This window comes from Chlamydotis macqueenii, chromosome 19 (genome assembly GCF_036417535.1).
Source record: "Chlamydotis macqueenii isolate bChlMac1 chromosome 19, bChlMac1.mat, whole genome shotgun sequence".
In the NCBI taxonomy this organism is placed as follows: Eukaryota; Metazoa; Chordata; class Aves; order Otidiformes; family Otididae; genus Chlamydotis; species Chlamydotis macqueenii.
In genome coordinates this window covers 3,898,804-3,917,873 of record NC_141574.1, presented here as the reverse complement: position 1 = coordinate 3,917,873, position 19,070 = coordinate 3,898,804, and the positions used below count along the sequence as shown (strand labels likewise).

The window sequence follows — 19,070 nt, the reverse complement described above, 5'->3', positions numbered from 1 at the left end:
CTCCCGTTGTGTCACTGGTAGAAATGGAGGCGATTGGTGGTAACTGGAGTCAGTAGGTGACCTAAATTTGGTCCTGGTATGATGACAAATCTACTGTCTGCTTCTTGGCACTGGCCTAACCCAAGGGAGGGTGAAACATTAACGCGCGCAGGACTCGTAAGGGAAACAAACGCAATGATGTAGATGACACACAATGCAAAAATCGTGCTTTAGCAAAAACGGGGATTTAGTTGCAGCCGCAAGGCACAAGTTGGGAACGTGGATTGCAGGCTGGTTTCCTGTTAAGCGTACATCGCTTGCCACCTTCAGGTCGTACAGGAATTCACCGATGTCATCAGAAAGCTGGGGCCTTCGCTCGGGCCTCGGGCGGCGGATCCAAGCATCCTCAGTGGGGTCAATGCAGAGACTTGCGATTTTACGGAGCTGTTTCCCCCCATCGTGTCCCTTCCATGCACCGTGACGGTGGCGAGGGGCTATTTCACCTGTTGAGAGAGAACCACTGGTTACAGCACCCGCCAGCAGTTTGATTTGATGCCGCAGCTCGACTGCGCCAGAGCCGGAGGGGCTGAGGCGCTGGGCTCCCCGGCCAGAGGGAGCCCCAGGGTGGCACAGGCAGAGGTGCTGCTGGGTTTCCCTGTGCAGACAGCATCCCTCGGGACGGAGCGAGCGTGAAAAACTGCAGCGGATTTGGGGAAAAAAAAAACCAAACAAAAAAAACACGGTTTGGGGGAGCTGCTAGCAAGGGCGGCGCGCCGAGGGGAGCTGGGGGGCGGGGCCTGCGTGGAGGGGCGGGGCCGTACGTACGCGGCGTAGGGTCACGTGAGGGGGCGCGCGTCGTAGCTGGCGGGGCGGGCGCCGGGCCCTGCCGCCGCCGCCGCCATGGAGGGCAGGGCCCTGCCCATCCACCGGTACCGCCGGGCCCTGGTGGAGGCCGTGAGGGAGCGGCCCTTCCTCATCGTCACCGGCGAGACGGGCAGCGGCAAAAGCACGCAGCTGCCCAAGTACCTCTACGAGGCAGGTAACGGCCCCGAGAGCCCCCCGTGCTCCGCGGCCTCCGCCCCGAGAAGTGGGAAATAAGCACTGACCGATGCGGATAATCGCGCTGTCCCCTGCGGTGGCCACATGCCCGGGCTGTGCTGCGCGTGTGGCTCGGTTAAAACTTTTAAACGAAAAAAAAAAACAAACCATGAGCGCGCGCACGTTGTGTATGAACTGGCGCTGAGCAGCACGGCTCGGTGTCCCTGACCTCCCTGTCTCTCTCTAGGCCTCGCCAAGCACGGGGCCGTTGGTGTCACCCAGCCCCGGCGCGTTGCCACCATCTCGGTGGCGCAGCGGGTGGCCGACGAGATGGGCTGTTCGCTGGGGAGCGTCGTCGGGTACCAGGTCCGCTTCGATGACTGCACGACGGAGGTAGGGCTCCAGGGGCTGTGTTTATACTTTGAAGTAAAAATCCAGGATGACAGCTGAATGTCTGATTAAACCTTTCAGGATACTGCCATCAGGTACATGACCGATGGCTGCTTATTGAGGCACATACTGGCAGACCCCCTTCTCAGCAAGTACAGCATCATCATTCTGGACGAAGCCCATGAGCGGAGCCTCAGCACTGTGAGTGTCACCTTATGGCTGTCCTTTTGGGTCACTGTTTCTCCTTTACTGACGTCTGTTTGTACCTTTCTTTCACTTCTGCGCAATCCCTGAGGATTTTGACTGACTTTCCATGGATGCGTTTTATCCTTTCACTGTCCTAAAACCATAGAATTGCTGCTTTGTTTATTACACGCTGCGTAATCTGAAAATAAAATGTGGCCTGTAATCCTCTTGGAATTGTGGTAGCTGTTGTTGCATTTGAAAGCAGTTAAAACTTGACTGGCTGTTGGATACTTTCCCAAAATTTCTGTGAGTTTGGAGCCAGCACAGTAAACATAAACCTTTTGGAATCCTAATTTTAATAAAACACAAACAAGCAAAACCGCAAAACATGTCTCTCACTCTAAGGCCTAATGTTTCTTAGGGTGTGTATAAGGCTGTGCAAAGAGATTACGGCTTTGGGATCATGGATGTGTCTAGACTGACCTAGCTACCGAACGCTATCAAATGTCGCTCTGACCCTTCTGTGGCAAGCAAAGCGAGACTGAAGTCACTCAGTCCTCAAGAGATTGTGTTGTGTGTCAAACAACCTACCAGTCCAGCAAACAACTCACCAGTCCAGCTGGGGAAAAGGGAAAATGCTTTCCGAGTCCCAGTTCTGCCCTTGGGCATCTGAGGCAAGTAGTAGAGCTAGGGTGATGTAAGAGGTTACTGCTCCATCACCTGTGTCTAACTAAAAGGAGTAGATTTTTAATCCAGAGCACTGCAGAGTAAAATAAACTTGCTGAAATCATAACAATAAATAGTACAGCAAAGGAGGGTGTTACCCAATGGGGTAACATGCTGGACAGGAGGTAACTGCTTACAAATGACTTGACCACGAGCGTATAAAAATGAAAACCAAAGGATTTTAAGTTGCACTGATCCTGTGTATAGGCTGTGAGAAGAGCTGATAAAAAATTCTAGAAACCAATTAGAGTGCTTACAAGACGACCAGGGTAAGTGTACGTATTCTTCTGAGTGCTTAGGCCCTGAAGGTGAGATTTTCTGTCTTCACTGTATCAGTGGGATAAAATCAATCCCTTCCAAGTTTGTTGGGCACTTCTAAGAAAACTGGTGTACTAATATAAGTTGCTTCTCTTTTTCTGTTAGGATATTTTATTTGGTTTGCTGAAGAAACTGTTTCTACAGAAGCAACCAGCAAACAGGAAGACGGCCATGAAGGTGGTGGTGATGTCAGCCACCCTGGAGGTGGACAAGCTCTCAGAGTTCTTTGGACACTGTTCGGTGCTGCACATTCCAGGAAGAAGTTATCCCGTCAAGGAGATATTCTGCAACCTGCTCAGCCCGAGGGACATAGGCAGCTCTGCGTATGTTACAGAGGTCTGGCCTGTTTTACTTGGTTTCTGTTCTTGGTATGATTATCATCTGGGAAAGACCGCAAGAATTAGCTACTGTATTGCTGTGTTCTTAGCATCTCTGCAGGATATTGGGAAGAATTAGTTAGTACTGTGAGTTTTAGAATGAATAAGTGAGATTCCAGCTGTTATTGGCTTGTTTATTGTGCGTTTCAGGCTGTAAAAGTGACGTTGGATGTCCACTTAAATGAACCAGAAGGTGACATCTTGGTGTTCCTGACAGGTGAGAATTTTTCTTTCAACAACTAATGGTTATTCGAAGTGAAGCATGGCTTTCCCAGCATAACAGTACATCCTTCCCGTGGCTGTCTAGTTTGTCCCAGAGCAGAAAGCAGAGAAGGAAACTTGCATGTTGACGCACATAGTTATGTGAAGTGATAGTTTTCAGAGCATGTTTCTGCCTATGAGAGCAGATAAGAAAAACATTACCTTAAAAATTTGTGTATGCTCTTTTCTCCTGTGCTGAATTTACTGTGTTTGTGTTGTCTACGTGTTTTATTTTGTTGTTAATTCAGGAAAGGAGAATTTCTTTAACTGCAGAAACCTTACATCAGTGTGTGGGCCAGGGACTTATGCGGTCATTCTTTAAAGAGAAGCCTTGGTGAGAGGCACTGTGGAAAGACTGGATATCACCTCCTAAACTCTTCTGAATATTATTTCCTTCTTGTAATGATGTTGACAACTTTTAGCAAAAAGTCTTGTTTAAAGATAGTGCAAACTAGGAAGGCAGAGTTGTAGCTGCACAGGTCACTTAAATGCTCTTCTGTGGTTTTTTAGGTCAAATTGAGATAGAAAAAGCTTGTGACTTACTTTTCAAGAAAGCAGAATCTATCGATTACCGCTATGAAGTCCATGATCAGTCTGTTGAAGGCCTGCTTATCTTACCATTGTATGGGTCAATGTCAACAGGTAAGAGCACATAATGTCATATGGGAGTTAACACATTAATGTTAACTGCAAGGGTTGTTATAAACAGTATCCTACTCAAATATTGCTACTGTGATTGGAAAAAATGACATTCCCTAACCCATTTGTTACAGTACTGCAGCACTATGGGGGTTTTTTGTCATGTTCATAAACTAATCAAACTTCATCCTTCTCTGTACTGGCACGGAAGCCTCCAGTTAAAATTCATATCCACTGGAAATGGCTTCACAAGGCATCCAGCTTAGAAAGGGAATGTTGTGTCACTGAAAATTCAGATGTCTTATTTAGGCCCTCACATTTTATTTTGTTTGGAAAAGGTATTGCCAGTGGGTTTCTGGTGATGAGAGCAGACCTGTAAGGGAAGATAGATGTTACACAACGTAGAAAAGTAGAGGTTATCACAGCGAGTCAGTCTGTCTGGTTTGGCAGCAATACCGCAGTTAGTTTTGAAGAGTCAAAACCAAGGGCCCTTTGACCTTTACTGAACGCAGACACTGTGTTTTCAGATGAACTTGAGTGTGATGTTTAAATGTGTGGGTGCAGTATGTAAAATGGTAAGAGGCTGAATAAGTGTTCAGAAGAGCAGGGCAGCAGTTTCCCTCTGGAATTTTTAACCTGAGCAAAATTAAAAGTTATGTAAAAGAAAGGTATGGCTTCTTCCTTACTCCATGATAGATATTAAGATTCCTGACTGAGAGTGGTATTCAATTTTTTTTTTCTTTTGTGGTTGTTTCTCAGAGGCCATTTCATTTGGGTATTTTTCAATACACAAGAGAGACTTTTCATTAAAGAGATTTTTATATTTTTCAAGTATAGTAAGAGAGAAAAATTCAGAGTTGAATTTTCACCTCTTTTTTTAATTTTTTTTTTTTTCTTGGAAAGTGAAGTGAAGTAATGGAAATTGCATATGCTGCTTTGTTACATGTTAAAAGAAGATTTGCTGGAAACATGGGGGGGTTTAGCTGAATCTTTTCATGTTCACCTTCACTTGCTCTGATTATTAAAACCCTTCAAATCTTTCATGAAGATTCTGTTGAGACCAGACATCTTTGATCTTTGGCCTTTCTTGATCTCAAAATATTCTTGAATATGCAAGCAATAAAGAAGGTATTATCTTGATTTCTGGCATATGCTAAAATAATCTATATTTTAGAATGTTATATGATTCACTTTCTAATTTCATTCAAATTACTTTCATTAAGCATTTGAGTAATTCTGCGCAGTGTTAGAGATGTTGTTTGAAATCAGAGCATTGTAACATACGGATTGTTTGACTGCCTATCATTTTAGATCAACAGAGAAGAATATTTTTGCCAGCTCCTGCAGGCATTAGGAAATGTGTGGTATCCACAAACATTGCTGCCACATCTCTGACGATTGAAGGAGTCAGGTATTGTTTCCTATCCTTTATAAAAGCTGTAACAGAAGGAATAATTCAGAAAGTTATACGAGATTTGGAAAAGCACGTCTGACTTCCTTCTGCTACTATACCTGCTCAATAATTACCTGTTGCCTTTTTGTGTGTTTAGTGGATAAAAACCCCCTTGATAACATACCCTTGGTATAGTCTGTAGATGGCTAATGTTGTTGGATCCTAATTTGAAATCAGATCTCAGCTCCATTAAACGAGCGTAGTCTCCGTGGGCGCTGAGCAGTGTTATCTGTTCCGTCCTGTACGCTGAACCGTTGCAGGGCTGCAGCTGACCAGCAGAGTGCAACTGCCTGTTTGCAGTGATTGTAGGGTGAATGTGTTCTTGCTTTGCTGATGTGCATGTGGCGGTTACCTGTCTGTCTACTGAGACCTCTGTTGTTTTCTTCTCTGACAGAGTATGAATCTTTTTTCAGATACGTAGTAGACAGTGGATTTGTGAAGCAGTTGAATCATAACCCTCGAGTTGGCTTGGACATACTGGAGGTTGTTCCCATTTCAAAGTAAGATTTAAAAAGGTCATGTGCTTCGTGTTTCTGGGAGTTGCTCCGACAATACTGTGTATCGCTTGATCTTTTTAAAAAAAAAAAAAAAAAAAAAGGGCAGTGTGTGGCTTTGAGGCTCTGTAATTTAAAGCTATTTTGTTTGCTGCTAAACAGAAAGTGGTTCAGGACATATAATTTCCTGTAACTTACAGGCATTAAGAAGGAACTGACAGTGCATTGTCTGTAGTCTGAACAGTGGCTCACGTGTCATCTTGTGTTTGTTGAATACAACAGCCTGATTCAGAGAAGCTTAAAAAAATCTTCCCTTGCACAGAAATGCTTCTTCATGCTGCTGGTTCTTGTATAGCTGTATTTCTCCGTTGCTGCACAGTATAATATATCTTCCATCTACAAGCATGGCAATTGCTATTATTTATTGTAATTGCGGTATGCTCCTTTGGATAATAACAGAAGGGATCAAGAGTTTGGATTATTTTTTTCCCCTGTCTTTCTGTTTTGGAAGGAGCGAAGCAAGGCAACGAGCTGGCCGAGCTGGCAGGACATCATCTGGAAAAAGCTATCGGCTATACAGCAAAGAATTCTGGGAGCAGTGCATGCCTGATCACACAGTCCCGGAGATCAAGAGAACCAGTCTGGCATCTGTGATCCTGACCTTGAAGTGCCTTTCCGTGCATGATGTCATAAGGTAACCTCCGTGGAGAGGGAGGATTATCATTTTATTCCTGAGTCCCAGCAGCAAGGCAGCACAGGCACCAACAGCCTTTGGGCAGGAGGCAGGATTAGATCCCCGGCCAACTGGTGACACTTTGATACTATCAGCTTTTACGCTGTTCCCCTGGGTCTTTAATGCAAACTAACAAAGCTATATTGAATCTGAACAGTGAGATTTTTAAATTTTACTTCATTTTTTACTATAGATTTCCCTATTTGGACTGCCCTGAAGAAAGGCATATTTTAGAAGCTCTCAAGGAACTTTACCAGTGCGGTGCTATTGACAGGTAAAAAATAAAGGGGTGACGTCACTACAAGCATTCAAAATCTAGTGGTTTAACTGGTGTTAGTGAGTTGTTCATGTGGACTAAAGGACTTTCCCCAGCAGTAGAGCATATTTCCTCATTAGGCCAGGAAGTTAACTACTAGGTTTTAATACTCTTTGTAAAAATAGAGTTAGAGCGTGACTTAGGGCTTGAGAGATACAGATTAATTTCTCCACATTGTCCTGGAGTTCCTGAGTGACCTCAGACAGATTATCTCAACTCCCTGTGCCGTAGTTCCTGATAGCAGATCCCAGACTGTTGTGGCAAAGGCGCTTAGGCACTAGCTGTGTGGCCCGTCCAAGAACTCAAGACAGGAAGTGAGATCTTATCCTAAGCTTCCAGGAATTCTTCTTGCAAAACCCCCTGTATCTTAAGCATCTAATACACTTCAAAAGCTGGCTTTGCCTGCCAGGCAGAAGCAAACTGGAGAAAGGAGAAATGTTCTTCTGCTGGTGAACCTTGCTTTGTGTTTCCAGCACCTGTCTGAGCACACGCAGGATGTGGTGTTGGAACAGTCCAGGGGGAAATGCTTGTTTCATTTCTTTATCGGTATATGGCTGACATTGTGTGTGCATGTTCTGATTTGCATTTAAACATGGTTTTGCTGAATCTGGTATTTGAATCTTTTTCTTTTCCTGGGATAAGGAGAGGCCACGTGACAAGACTGGGTGAATTCCTGGTGCAGTTTCCCCTCCCTCCCAACCTGACCTGTGCTGTCATAAAAGCTGCTTCTCTTGATTGTGAAGATCTGCTGCTTCCCATAGCAGCCATGTTGTCTGTGGAAAATGTCTTCATTCGGCCAGGTAGGAAGCCCATTAGCCCAAAGCAGCCTTGGGTGGGTGGGGAATTCTTGGACAGGGAGTGGTTAGGCAGCACACACTGCTTCACCTGGAGAGCTTTTCTACAGCTTTCCTCTGCAGAGTTTTTTGTTCTCAGTCATTTTCTGTGCAAATAGTTTGTGAGGCCACAATAGCTTATACGTGTATCTCAAGGTTATAAAGTGGGAACCTATTTTGCATAATGGTGGCACAAAGCTATACTCCAGCGTAAGGATACTCTTGGTCTCCTTAGTTGGGCCTGGCACTGGTGGGAGACATAAGTATTTACCGTAAACCAGTGCTTTAAATAACCCTTACGTTGCAGTGTGAGGAAGATTCCTCAAGTGTAATGCCTTGTCTCCCAGAGTACATTGTAGCAGATCCATATAGGGAAGAACGGTAAGGTTAGGACAAATACGCCGTGGCACTTTGCCCGTGTGCTTTCACAGCTTTCTGCGGTGTTGGAGTCAGGGCACGTTGCACGCTAGGAACTGGCCAACAGCTATTCCAAAGACTTCAAAATAGCGTGGAATTGGGTTGCATTTGTCCCGGGGCTGTGAGCTGTAAAGCAACATATGGCTAAGCGCGTGGATTGCTGAGAGGTCGTAAGGGAGAAAGCTGTGTTACAGGAGGGAAAGAAAAAAAAAATAAACCCAAACCAAATCAAAACGCACCACAGCAGATGTTTTCCTGTTGTTTTAAGTACAGACAATAGAGACCGATTAACTTGATTTTGAGGAATGAGATCGCCTCTGGATTAGCTTTTCTGTTCAATAACTCTATTTAACCAAATAGACCTTTTAAGTTACTGTGAGAAGCTCGATTTACCACTGCCTCCATTTCCACTGTTTTTCTAAATGGAAAAAGTAATTTTGCTGTGGTTCCAAGCTAGCACCTCTCACCAGGGCTCAGTCTCCCACATCCTCCTTCCTATCTCCTTTCCCCTCCAGTCTGCCCCCAACACGTCCCCCCAGCTGTGCTACACATAGAGTTTGTGGGAGACCTTTGTCCTTTCTAGTCACTCATTGGCGTTTGTCCAGTTATCTCTGTCGTCTATTAACTGTGCTCGTTAATGCAACAACTAAAGACACTGCTGCCAGTACTGATAGCCTGGATTCTGCTCTGGGGTCTTTCCCATTCCCATAAACGTGCTTTTGCTTTCCCATCCTCCATCTGGCAACATACCATTGTTATCTGTTCAGCTAGCTAACACACACATGTTCGTTATCCTCCAGCAGCCGTGTGCATTAGGACACAAACACAGAGACTGCCATGGTGAAGGCACTTGCTTATGGGCAGTGTGTGTACGAGCAAGCCTCCTTACTTCATCAGTGTTTCTTGTAATACCCACAAACTTCTGACGTTGTCTGCAGGACAGCAGCAATGCAGTGCTTTGGCCTTGCAGCCACATCGCTTCTACTAAGGGTTGTGCTGGGGAAGAAATTCTTTGGGTATTTAAAACTTGAAATAACACTCTGGAGATGTTGCTTTTGCCTAGTACATTCCTAACGCTTAGTGAAGGCAAATTTCCACTAAACTCACAGATGGTATTTTTTCTAGACTCTTTAAGATCTCCATTACTATGGCACTTGGGTGCTAGGACAAAAGCTGAGTTTAATAGATTAGATGGTGCTATGGTGGAGTGGTTTCAGCAGTCTTGTTTTTTCTTTTAGAGTAAAACTTTCACTTGATCCCTGTGAGCTGTTTGCTTAAGGTTGCTGTTCCACGTCGGCATCTGAATTTATTGTGAGAGAGCAATATGCAGAACCTTTCTTTCTGAGAGACTAGAAGTCTTCATCTCTAGTGCTGACTGATGAGATTAGTCACAGATTTAATAACATCTATATATTCTTATTCAGCAGTAGTAGAAGGAGGAAGAACTGTAAATGCAGCTGTGGAGGAGAGACAAATCTAAAAATCTCACTAACAAAGAGCCAAGGCTGTAAAACACCCTTTGGAGAGATGCTAATAGAAAATTAAATAGGAGTGATTAAAAAAGTGACTTGAAGTGAAATATAACTTGCTTCTTCAGGTGATCCTCAGAAGCAAAAGGAGGCAGAACTTCAACACCAGGAACTTTCCTCACAAGTGGGAGGATGCAATGACTTTGCAACCCTCTTAAATATTTTTGAACAGTGCAAAGCAAGGTAAATGATTCCTTACAGTAAGTGATTTTGCATTGCTCATAACTCTCAGCCGCTGCCATTTAAAAAATGTATTGCATATACGCACATGTATATACTCAAACCTAATTGCAGATTTATTCCTTTTTGTGATCTGTGATTTCTATCAAGACACCTATTATTTAAACTGACAAAGTGTCTGCCTGTGTAGGTTGCCTTCTTTGTACGACCACAACAAAAAATAGAGGCAACTTTCTGCCTTCAGCTTACAAAGGGCTTCTTTATAATACAAGTATTTCTGTTCTCAGCAAGTCTCCTTCAGCTTGGTGCCAGAAATACTGGATCCATTGGAGAGCCGTAAAATCTGCTTTTAGTGTGGAAAAACAACTTCGGGAAATAATCAGTAAACTGAAACAGGTAAAAAAAAATACAATTTTTATATGTGGTTGAGTTAAATAAGATTATATTGAAGACATGTACTGGACTACTGAGCCTTTGCCAGATGGCTGCTGCCTTTCTCCAGTAGAAACTAATCCACTTAAATATTTATTAGAGCATACTTGCTACAGGTGGTGTAACTAACAGGTATGATGGTGGTAACAAGCAAGAAAGAGGATTTTCCTTCTTGCCTCATGGTTTCCATAGGGTGAGGAACCCAGAGTTTAAAATCCATAGGATGGAGGAGGTGTAGCCACTTTTTCTTCAGCAAAGATCCTGATTCATATTGTTTTTTTCTTTACATAGCACCCAGACTTCCCTAAAGAGACGTTTGAAGGCTCCAGAACTGAAATTCTAAGAAGATGTCTGTGTGCAGGATACTTTATCAATGTAGCTAGGAGGTAAATAATGAAGTTTGGAGATTTGAAGGGAAAATATATTATGCATATTCTTTAAAGTTGTAGCTGCATATTGAAACAATGGTAAGGCTGTGTATTGTTAAAAGTAGCAATTGCAGCTAAGGGTGGTGTTTCTGCATGGGGCTTGAAGCCTCTGGATGCTCTGCTTTTGACTGTCATTACGTTCCCGGGGAAGTTGCTTACATCCTTGGAATAGCAGTTTTCTGTCTGTGAAATGAACTTGCAAGCTGATGAATATTTCCAGACGTGAAAATAAAGGGCTAGGAAATGTCCAGTTGTCGTGGCTGTCAAAGACTTCAGTCCCACACCCTGCTTCTTATTGTGTTGTTGTATCTGTAGTGTTACTGTGGTGAATATTCCTCATTGTTTTTTTTTTACAGTTTAATTCTGGAAGGATCTTCCCCTGCTTATATATTTGAGTATTTTCTTCTATGCTGCTGATGATTTGCATTGTTAGTGTGGTTAGTGTTGCTGTCTAATCACAGTAAAGTATATTTGTTTTGTTTTGTTTTTTTTTTTTCTTTCCCCTACAAACCTTTCAGATCTGCAGCCAGGACATTCTGCACAATGGACGGACATGGCAGCATAGTCTATATCCATCCTTCATCTACAGTAAGTTACCAAATTCTGTTAATAAAGTAGCCAGGGATCTATAAAAGGAATAAGAGGCAGGTCCCTGTAAACTCTTCCTCTTCTGTTCGGTTTGTGCTGATTTATGGCCAGAAGAAGCACTGTTGCAGTGTTCATTTTGAGAGTGGGGAAGAGCCTCACTTCTTCAAATTTGGTAAATGTTTGGCTTATGAAACGAGTGTGACGTGGACTGAGCTTTCTCTCTGGCTCTTTGGATTTCCTGGTCGATTTTAAGCAAGTCGTTATGCCTCAGTTTCCCTTTTTGAAAATTTAGGGTAATGTCAGCTTTGTTTCATTCTTGCATGTGAAGCATTGGAAGATATTCCAATCAAGGGTGCTGTAGAAATAAAAAATGGCTTTTATCAGTTCTGAAATAATAATTTAATTTTTCAGCTATATAACCAGGAGACTCTCCTCGAGTGGATCATCTTCCATGATGTCACAGTGACATCCAAAATCTATGTCCGGACGGTGTGTCCTGTTCGCTATGAATGGGTCAAAGACTTGTTGCCTAGATTGCATCAAATTGATGCGTATGAACTGAGCAGCGTGGCACGGGAAGAGGTGACTGAAGAGGAAATAACCAAGTGGAAACGTAAGGAGGACCTTAAAAGACAGTATGGTAAGCATGTTACTAGTCCGTATCTGTGGCATGTGTAGTCTTCTTGGTTGTTGTGGGCATGTGTGTGTATTATGTCACTGCGTTCTGCACTAGTAGGTGTTAATCTGGATGCACTTAAGATATTTGATGCATGGCTCTAGTTGTTTGGTTTTTTTTTTGTCTTACTACAGCTCTGCAATACTTTCTTGCCTCGGCAGCGTGTGTAGTGGTGTTTGCTTACTGGTTCTTGCCATACTCCCCACTTCTTTTGGTTTAATATAGCTGTCAGGAGCAGAAGTTTAACCCAGAGTTGAATAAGAGCATTTTGAGTCTAACCATTATTTAAGTTTGCAAAGGGTATCTAGCCATAAATACCCAAAACAATCCTGTGCTGAGAAAGAGAAGCTACAAGGGCTATAGGGGTGAGAGGAATGGGGGAAAAAACCCCAAACAACCAAAAAAACCACTCCCCAACCAGACCAAAAAAACCCCCCACCAAACAAAAAACACAGAGGAAAAAGTGTCACATTTTGGTGAATTTCTCATTCTGACAACGAATTTAATACCATGTGTTTAAATAGTCACTTTTAATTAAAAATGGTGCCTGCTAACTGACAGGCTAACTGTCTGACATTCTCTGAATTCTTCTGTCAGCAGGTTTTGTAACGCAGCCAAGTATTCAAAGGGCCTCTTTACTCCTGAGCTGACCCTTCCAAAACATTAATTTAACATACAGTACAGACACTGGCAATACGGATTCTCAGTTTCCTTAACAATGGAAAAAATCTAGACTCTTGTGCTCAGACCGGTGTCTCTTTCTGATCTGCATTGTTGTATAAAACAACCATTTAAAATGATAAACACATGAATTAGATTTGGTTATAAATCTGCTGGAAAGGATATTTTCATTATTTGATAATGCAGAGGAGCCTCATCTATTTATCTGAAGTCCAAGGAGCTAAGGTTTGTTCTCTTTGTCCTCCATACCTTTTTGACTTCACTAGGCAATTTAAATTAATTTGAGATTGATATTGACCTTACAGATGTTGTATTTCTGGGAGCTTCATATATTTCAAGAGTGAATGCTGATTACAGCTTCTTCCTCATATCAAAGAATCTGGTGCCCAGCCCCAGAGCCCTTGGAACGGGCTGGAGTGGCTGCTTCATTCACACAATATTTAGGCTTTTAGAGTCTTTAAATGTTTGGAGTTTTTAATTCTTGTTTTCAGTTTTATTTTAAACTGAAAATATTTCCTATTTTCCTTTCCTTCTGGGAGAACACTCTCAAGGTCTCAGCTCAGTGGGAGAACATGCATTTCTGGTGGTGTCTGATGTAGAGTATTGACTTTTCCCACTCCTTTATCTGTATGTTATCCTCCTTCTTCCTCCTACCTCTGGACATTTCTAAAGATAGTTTATTCTAAGCTTTTTTTTTCCTGCTCCCAGTGCTGTGCCCCTCCTGCCTAAACCTGAGTTTGAGATGTGTAGTTTACAGAAGAAATAGGTACATAGAACACAAGATGCATGGTATCTGTTGCGATAAAAAGCAAAATATACATTTGGGGTGGGATGAACCCAGCTGCAAATATTCACATGGGAGTTAAGGCATGATTTTTTTTTTTTTTTATTATTGTTTTTCTCCCTGCTGTGGTACAGTCTGTCCTCTCTGGAAGTCATTCAAATGACTGACTGGGACTCGAAAAACATTTGAGATTCTATTTGGGTTTTTTAGGGTGTTTTACAAATAGGAGGAATTGTAATGTTGGAGTTTTTTGACACAGAAGAGTGTATTTCTCTGTCTCCTCTCCCCCTAGAACAAGTCACAGACAGCTCTGCAAAGAAGACGGAGAGAAGGAATGATGATAAATCAATACTGGATGCCCGAGCTCGCTATCTTGAGAGAAAGCAGCAAAGAGCACAGGGTTTAAATGGCCCAGTGAAGGAAGTGGGGTAATACTTGTGGCCGCTCCACTCCCACTCTGAGGAGCGGCAGTTTGGTGCAGTTGTTCTGGGTGTGTTTGTGTAATGCAAAATGGATAACTGGAGTGAAGGAAAGCTTCTGCTTTGTGGTAAGTTTGTGTGCCGAGGCATACAAAAGGCAATCTTCCTTTTCTGCATCCAGCAAGGAAAAGTTACCAAGCTGCATTTTGTTGCTACGTGTCACCAGCAACGATTTAGTGGTCTCAAATGTGGATGGAGACGTGATACTTGCTGTGGTGCCAATTCTGTGGCATTGAGTAGACTTAGGAAGGTCTCAGTGGTCTCAGTGCCATTATTAACAAAATGTTCTTAAAGGTTGGGTTTTTTTAGAGGAGTGTAACTCACTTTTTATCCATTTTACTTTGTATGATTGTGGTTATACAGTCTTCACGTGCATACACTACTCAGGAAAATGCATAGGAAATGCTGTTTTAATGATGGAACCATCAGGATCTAAATTCAAAAGGACGATCGCCAGCTGCGTTCTGTGCTGCAGACAGTGTTGTTCCTACCGTGTATTGTGCTGTACCATGTACAGCGATGATAGTTCTTGGTGAGGATGTCTTTGTATGCAAAGTATTTGGTAAATGTTTTCACATTCTTGCTAAGAATGCATAATTTTTGTCAGGGATGACTTAGCACTGCGTGCTTTCCTTTTGGCAAAAAAAAAAAAAACCCAACCCAGCAGTCAATCCAGTACTCAGCCAGGTTACGTCCTGCAGTCTGTCAGCAGGCCTGCTGCCTAGTGGGCTGTTTTTCTGAGTTTGGTGGCTGTTATTTTTTAAAATGGCTGGATTTCAGTTTGAAGAATGAGCGTTTCAAATATGTAGAAGAATGCACAAAGAAATACGAGCTTTTGTCCTCAAGTATCTAACGCAGAGCTGTGATGCTTTGTCATCATAAAGTTTGTTTCCTTCTCAATAAAGAGGTAATCCCCTTCTGTCACCTTAATAATCCAAAAATGCTCCAGTGCTCCAGCGTGGAGCTTGTCTTTTTTGCCGTTTTTCATTTTGTATAGACAACTTCCAAAAAACTGGAAGAACCTACTGTCATTTTTCACACCTTGGTTGTTTGCAGCTATATGTCACCTTCCGTTGCTTTTTTTAACGCTGTTAAAGTGATGTTGTAAGGAAGCCTTAGCACTTGGTCTGAAATAAATGTTGAGCATTGCACCTCTGTACTGCATAGACTAGCTGATCCTAAGCTTTCAAACCCCTTGGGATTCTCTTGTGGAGAACATGATATTATTCTTCATAAAGGTAGAAGGTCTGGCAATTGTCCCTCTTTCTGTGATTGTGTCTATTAAAATGAAAAAGCGGAGGCTGGTGTGCGTACTTGCCAAACCTGGGGAAGAAGGCGTGATTCATGTCTCTCGGAGCTGGAGCGGCTGCGGCGTACGCCACGGATTGCCCTGCCGGGCCGCGCTGCCTCGCTGGGCGGTAAGAGGCTTAACTCGAGCAGCGCCGTGGTTGTCAACGGCAATAGCAGGAGCGAGCGGTGATGCCTGCGGCTGCCCTGCAAGTTTCAGTCGCGGAGTTGCGAACTGCAGGAGAATTGCTGCCGCCTGCCCCTTTTCTGTGCGTACAGAGCGCAGAAACAACAGTGAGATTAATGCGTGAATCTAACAGTTACTGGCTGCGATCAATCTTTGTAGGATGTGGCACGTTTACGATTCGTCTTTCGTTGGGCCCCTTTGTCCTGCGTTCAGATGGAAAAGGGTTTTGTTCTTTCACACTCTTGCTCAGGCTCTGCTTTTGAGAAGCCAGCACTTTTTCTTGACTAAAACTATAGTCTGAATTTCGCGAAATCCCACAAATTATTGCTCTTTACTTTGATTTATATTGTATTTGCCATGTCATAGGCGCTTGCAAGTCAAATGGCATCTGCACCACAGGCTCGCTCAGAGATCAGTAGCTAGAATGCCCGCTCTTGCTCGGGGCTACGTATCTCTTGGCTGACTTTTTTTTTTTTTTTTTTTAAATTTCTTAGAAGCAGGAAGGGAGGTTTTTTCCCCCTCATATTCCAAGACTGCTCAGAGGTTTTGAAATTGTGAATTTAATACAAAGCAAAAATAGTATCGGGAAATAACCGTGAGATTGCAAAACAAGGAAAGATGTAAGGAAAGCAGCGGTGGTTAGGTCTGGGGGGTTGCAGTTCCTGGATGCTGCGGTCATCCAGGAAAAAGAGTTAAGTGTTACCTGTGTGCATGGGCTGGAGTTACACTGTGAGTTAATAAGACGGAAGGAAATGTGAAGTTTCATTATGTTACTGTGCTTGTTCACAGTGTTACATGGGAACCGTGCTTTGGACCATCCCTGGAGTCTCTGGGACTGCAGGTGAGGTTCGTTCATACCCTGTGGTTCTGGTGAAGGAGGGAAGGTCCGTGTCAGCGAATGGCCCTCCTCTACTTTGTTTTTCATTTTTGGAAATCGGGATTTGTCAGTGCACTGCAAGGAAAAAACACCTCCCCTGTCCGTTAGGGCACTGCGCAGGGGACCGGGACAAGGCTGGCACCGGGATGGTGGCTAAAATGGGGGGGAAAACGATGGGCAGCGCCTGAGGGCGGGAACGGGCAGGGCCCTCACCAGCCGCCGGGCTCGGGCGGGGGAAGCCCCGGGGCCCGGTGCCGCCGCTGAGGGGGCCCGGGCCCGCCCGTCTCCATGGCAACCGCCCGCCCCGGGCGAGTCACCTTGCCGGGCCTCGCTGCGCCCCCCCCACGTGACCCACCGGGGCGACGAGCGCGGAACGGAAGTGACGCGGCCGCACCTCGGTCGCATGATGTGGCAAAAAAAAAAAAAAAAAAAAAAGTGATGAGGCGCGAAATAGTCCCTTCCGGTGGCGGATCCCTCCGTCGCTCCCATTGGCTCTGCGGTGAATGAGTGACGCCGCTCGACGAGATTCTTCCGCCCGGCCGGCGCAGTTAAGGCTGGTCCCGGCAGGTGAGGGCCGCCCTCTTCCTTCCGCGGCGGTATCCTTCCGCCGGCGGGGGCAGCTTCCGGATCGCCGCGGCTCTCCCAGCTCCCTGGCCCGTTCCGCCATTGCGGTCCCGCTTCTCCGCGCCGCCCGGACTCCGCTGAGGTGTGACTCCGGTCCGGCCTCGGACTGGAGCCCCAGCCCGCCGCTGCTGCCACCGCCACCATGGCCCAAATCCTGCCGATTCGCTTCCAGGAGCACCTCCAGGTGGGCGCGGAGGGGCCGGCCCGGGGGAGCGGGCGCTGGGGCGGGCGGGCCGCTCTCTCAGGCGGAGGAGCCGCCTGGGAACGGTGCCTGGGCCAGAGGCCGCGGGCCCTCCCCGAGGGCTATGGGGCGGCCCAGACCTTCCGGCGGCGGGGTGGCCGCCCTCCCGCAGGCCTGGCCCGCCCCGAAGGGCACCTTCCAGCGGGCCCCGGACGCGAGGGGAAGGGCCGGGGCGTTGGGGTGTGGGGGGCTCCTCCGTGTCCTGGGGAGGGGGCCGAGGTGCGGGCCCCGGCGCCGGGCATCCGGCCCTTGCCCGGTCCCCACCTCGCCTTCCCGGCTCGGGGTGGCGGAGCGCGTTTGGTGCCGGGGGTGTAGGCGAGGCTGGCGCCCTGCCCGCGCCGGCACCTGCCGGGCCGTGGGGAGGGGACGGGAGGGCGCGGGGCGGTGCCCCTCGGCTTCACCGGGGAGAGGGAGTCTGCGGGGCAGCGCCGGGGGGCAATCCCGCTTCAGCGCGGGGTCTGCGAGGGGAGGGGGGTAAATTAACGAGGAGGCCAAGCAGTCTCCGTTAATTGCTTATTTATTTATTTATTTTTAACGAACCTGCGACGACTTCTAAGGATGTAGTAAATCATTTTATTGTTGTTCTGACTTGTAATGTCATATTCTGTGAAGAAAACCCGCGTATTGCAGGGAAACGTGAAAGCTGCTGCGGGCATCCCTGCAGTACGGCTGTGGCAGTGCAGGCACAGAAGTGCCAGCTCCACGCTTCCTGCCTGGGCTCTGCCGGCCTCCGACAGATTCTAGGCTTGGGTGTTGTTGCACCATAACCACATGCTAATAGATTATTTCCAAGTGATGGCCTTTGGTTTCTTCAATATGGCCTTCAAAAAGGCACTAGTAACGCATTCTAAGGTCGCTCCGCTGCAGGAATGCGAGGTTGCCTTCTCAAAGAAGCACGCGCTTTTGCTGTCTGGCGGTGAAGCTGGAGTGCAGGGAGGGGTCTGGAAGCGGTAGTGTGGTTGTGCAATGTGTACTTCCTATCCGACAGCTCTGTAGGGCGAAGTACTACGATCCGTGCTGCTTGACCCAAGTTGCTGTAGCTGTGGTGGAATTAAGCTTGGCTTCACTGCTGAGGAGTATTTTTTTAAGAAGTTGTATAATAAAAGTTACATCAACATACCCGGGCAGGGTCTTCTGATTTCTAGCGACCTGTCTGTAGCCCTGCCTCCCTGTGATGTCAGTGTCTATGTGGTTTGCGATGGATTTGCATGATTTGTAGTGAATCTTTTCTAACCCAAATGGAAATAATTTAATTTCCAGGCATCTTGTTAAAAGAACAGTTGAAAAATTTTGCTCCATAGGTTACCACTGTCCATAGTATTATTTTTAGTTTTAAAAAATGCTACAATGATTGATTTTTATCTAGCTAGTTAACTGTTGAGCGCTGGATAATTTTACTTTGCTATCAATTTAAAACCAGGCCAGAGTTCATAGCTTAGGTGTTGCCCTAGGCTCTTCTCTGGTGAGCAGCACTAACAGGAGAATCTCATGAGCTGGCCAGAGCTTCAGCTCTGAGCAAGTGTCCTCTCCTGGCAGTGGCGTAGCCTGGGACCAGGTATGAGAAGGCTCTGTGTACTCGGGTGAAACTCATCCCTCTGGGTAGCCCGGCTCTTAATAAAGTATTGTGGAAATGCATCTATGATACATTATTTAAGATACAAACCTTGCATGTGACCCGCTACCAGGTCTCTAATGACATGAGTGCTGTTACGTAAGGAAACTATCTGCTTCACTCCAGAGGTGTTGATAGGTTTTGGGCCAGCACTGTTGTGGAACGTGACTGTTCTGACTAAGGACAGATTTATCTGTTTGTTTGGGGGTTTTATTCCTATTTTTGCCCCTGTTGCTGTTTAATGTAGAGCACTGGCTTAACCAGTGTCTTTTAGAACTGCATATGAGCTGATCCTGTGTAAGTGC

At 45.4% G+C, this 19,070-nt stretch overlaps 2 protein-coding genes across 3 annotated transcripts in view; both read left to right on the top strand.

The window, feature by feature from the left end:
• The first annotated feature begins 839 nt into the window (after positions 1-839).
• Positions 840-15,093, top strand: DHX40 (DEAH-box helicase 40). Its single transcript, XM_010130413.2, has 17 exons — positions 840-1,018; positions 1,265-1,410; positions 1,489-1,608; positions 2,743-2,973; positions 3,165-3,231; positions 3,786-3,917; positions 5,226-5,325; positions 5,781-5,867; positions 6,373-6,555; positions 6,788-6,868; positions 7,553-7,710; positions 9,758-9,872; positions 10,157-10,265; positions 10,593-10,687; positions 11,248-11,317; positions 11,729-11,957; positions 13,751-15,093. Exons 1-17 carry the CDS (start codon positions 880-882, stop codon positions 13,888-13,890), a joined length of 2,202 nt encoding a protein of 733 aa, XP_010128715.2. The 5' UTR covers positions 840-879; the 3' UTR covers positions 13,891-15,093.
• Positions 15,094-16,810: 1,717 nt separating this feature from the next.
• The window catches only part of CLTC (clathrin heavy chain), a 32,534-nt gene continuing 30,274 nt past the window's right edge, over positions 16,811-19,070 (top strand). The window contains exon 1 of one of the 2 annotated variants that reach the window (XM_086762742.1): positions 16,811-17,096. In XM_086762742.1, the coding sequence (XP_086618868.1) occupies positions 17,055-17,096 (42 nt within the window). In that variant the 5' untranslated portion in view covers positions 16,811-17,054. The remainder of the gene's footprint in view (positions 17,097-19,070) is intronic. The other variant, XM_086762744.1, reaches the window with a different exon arrangement.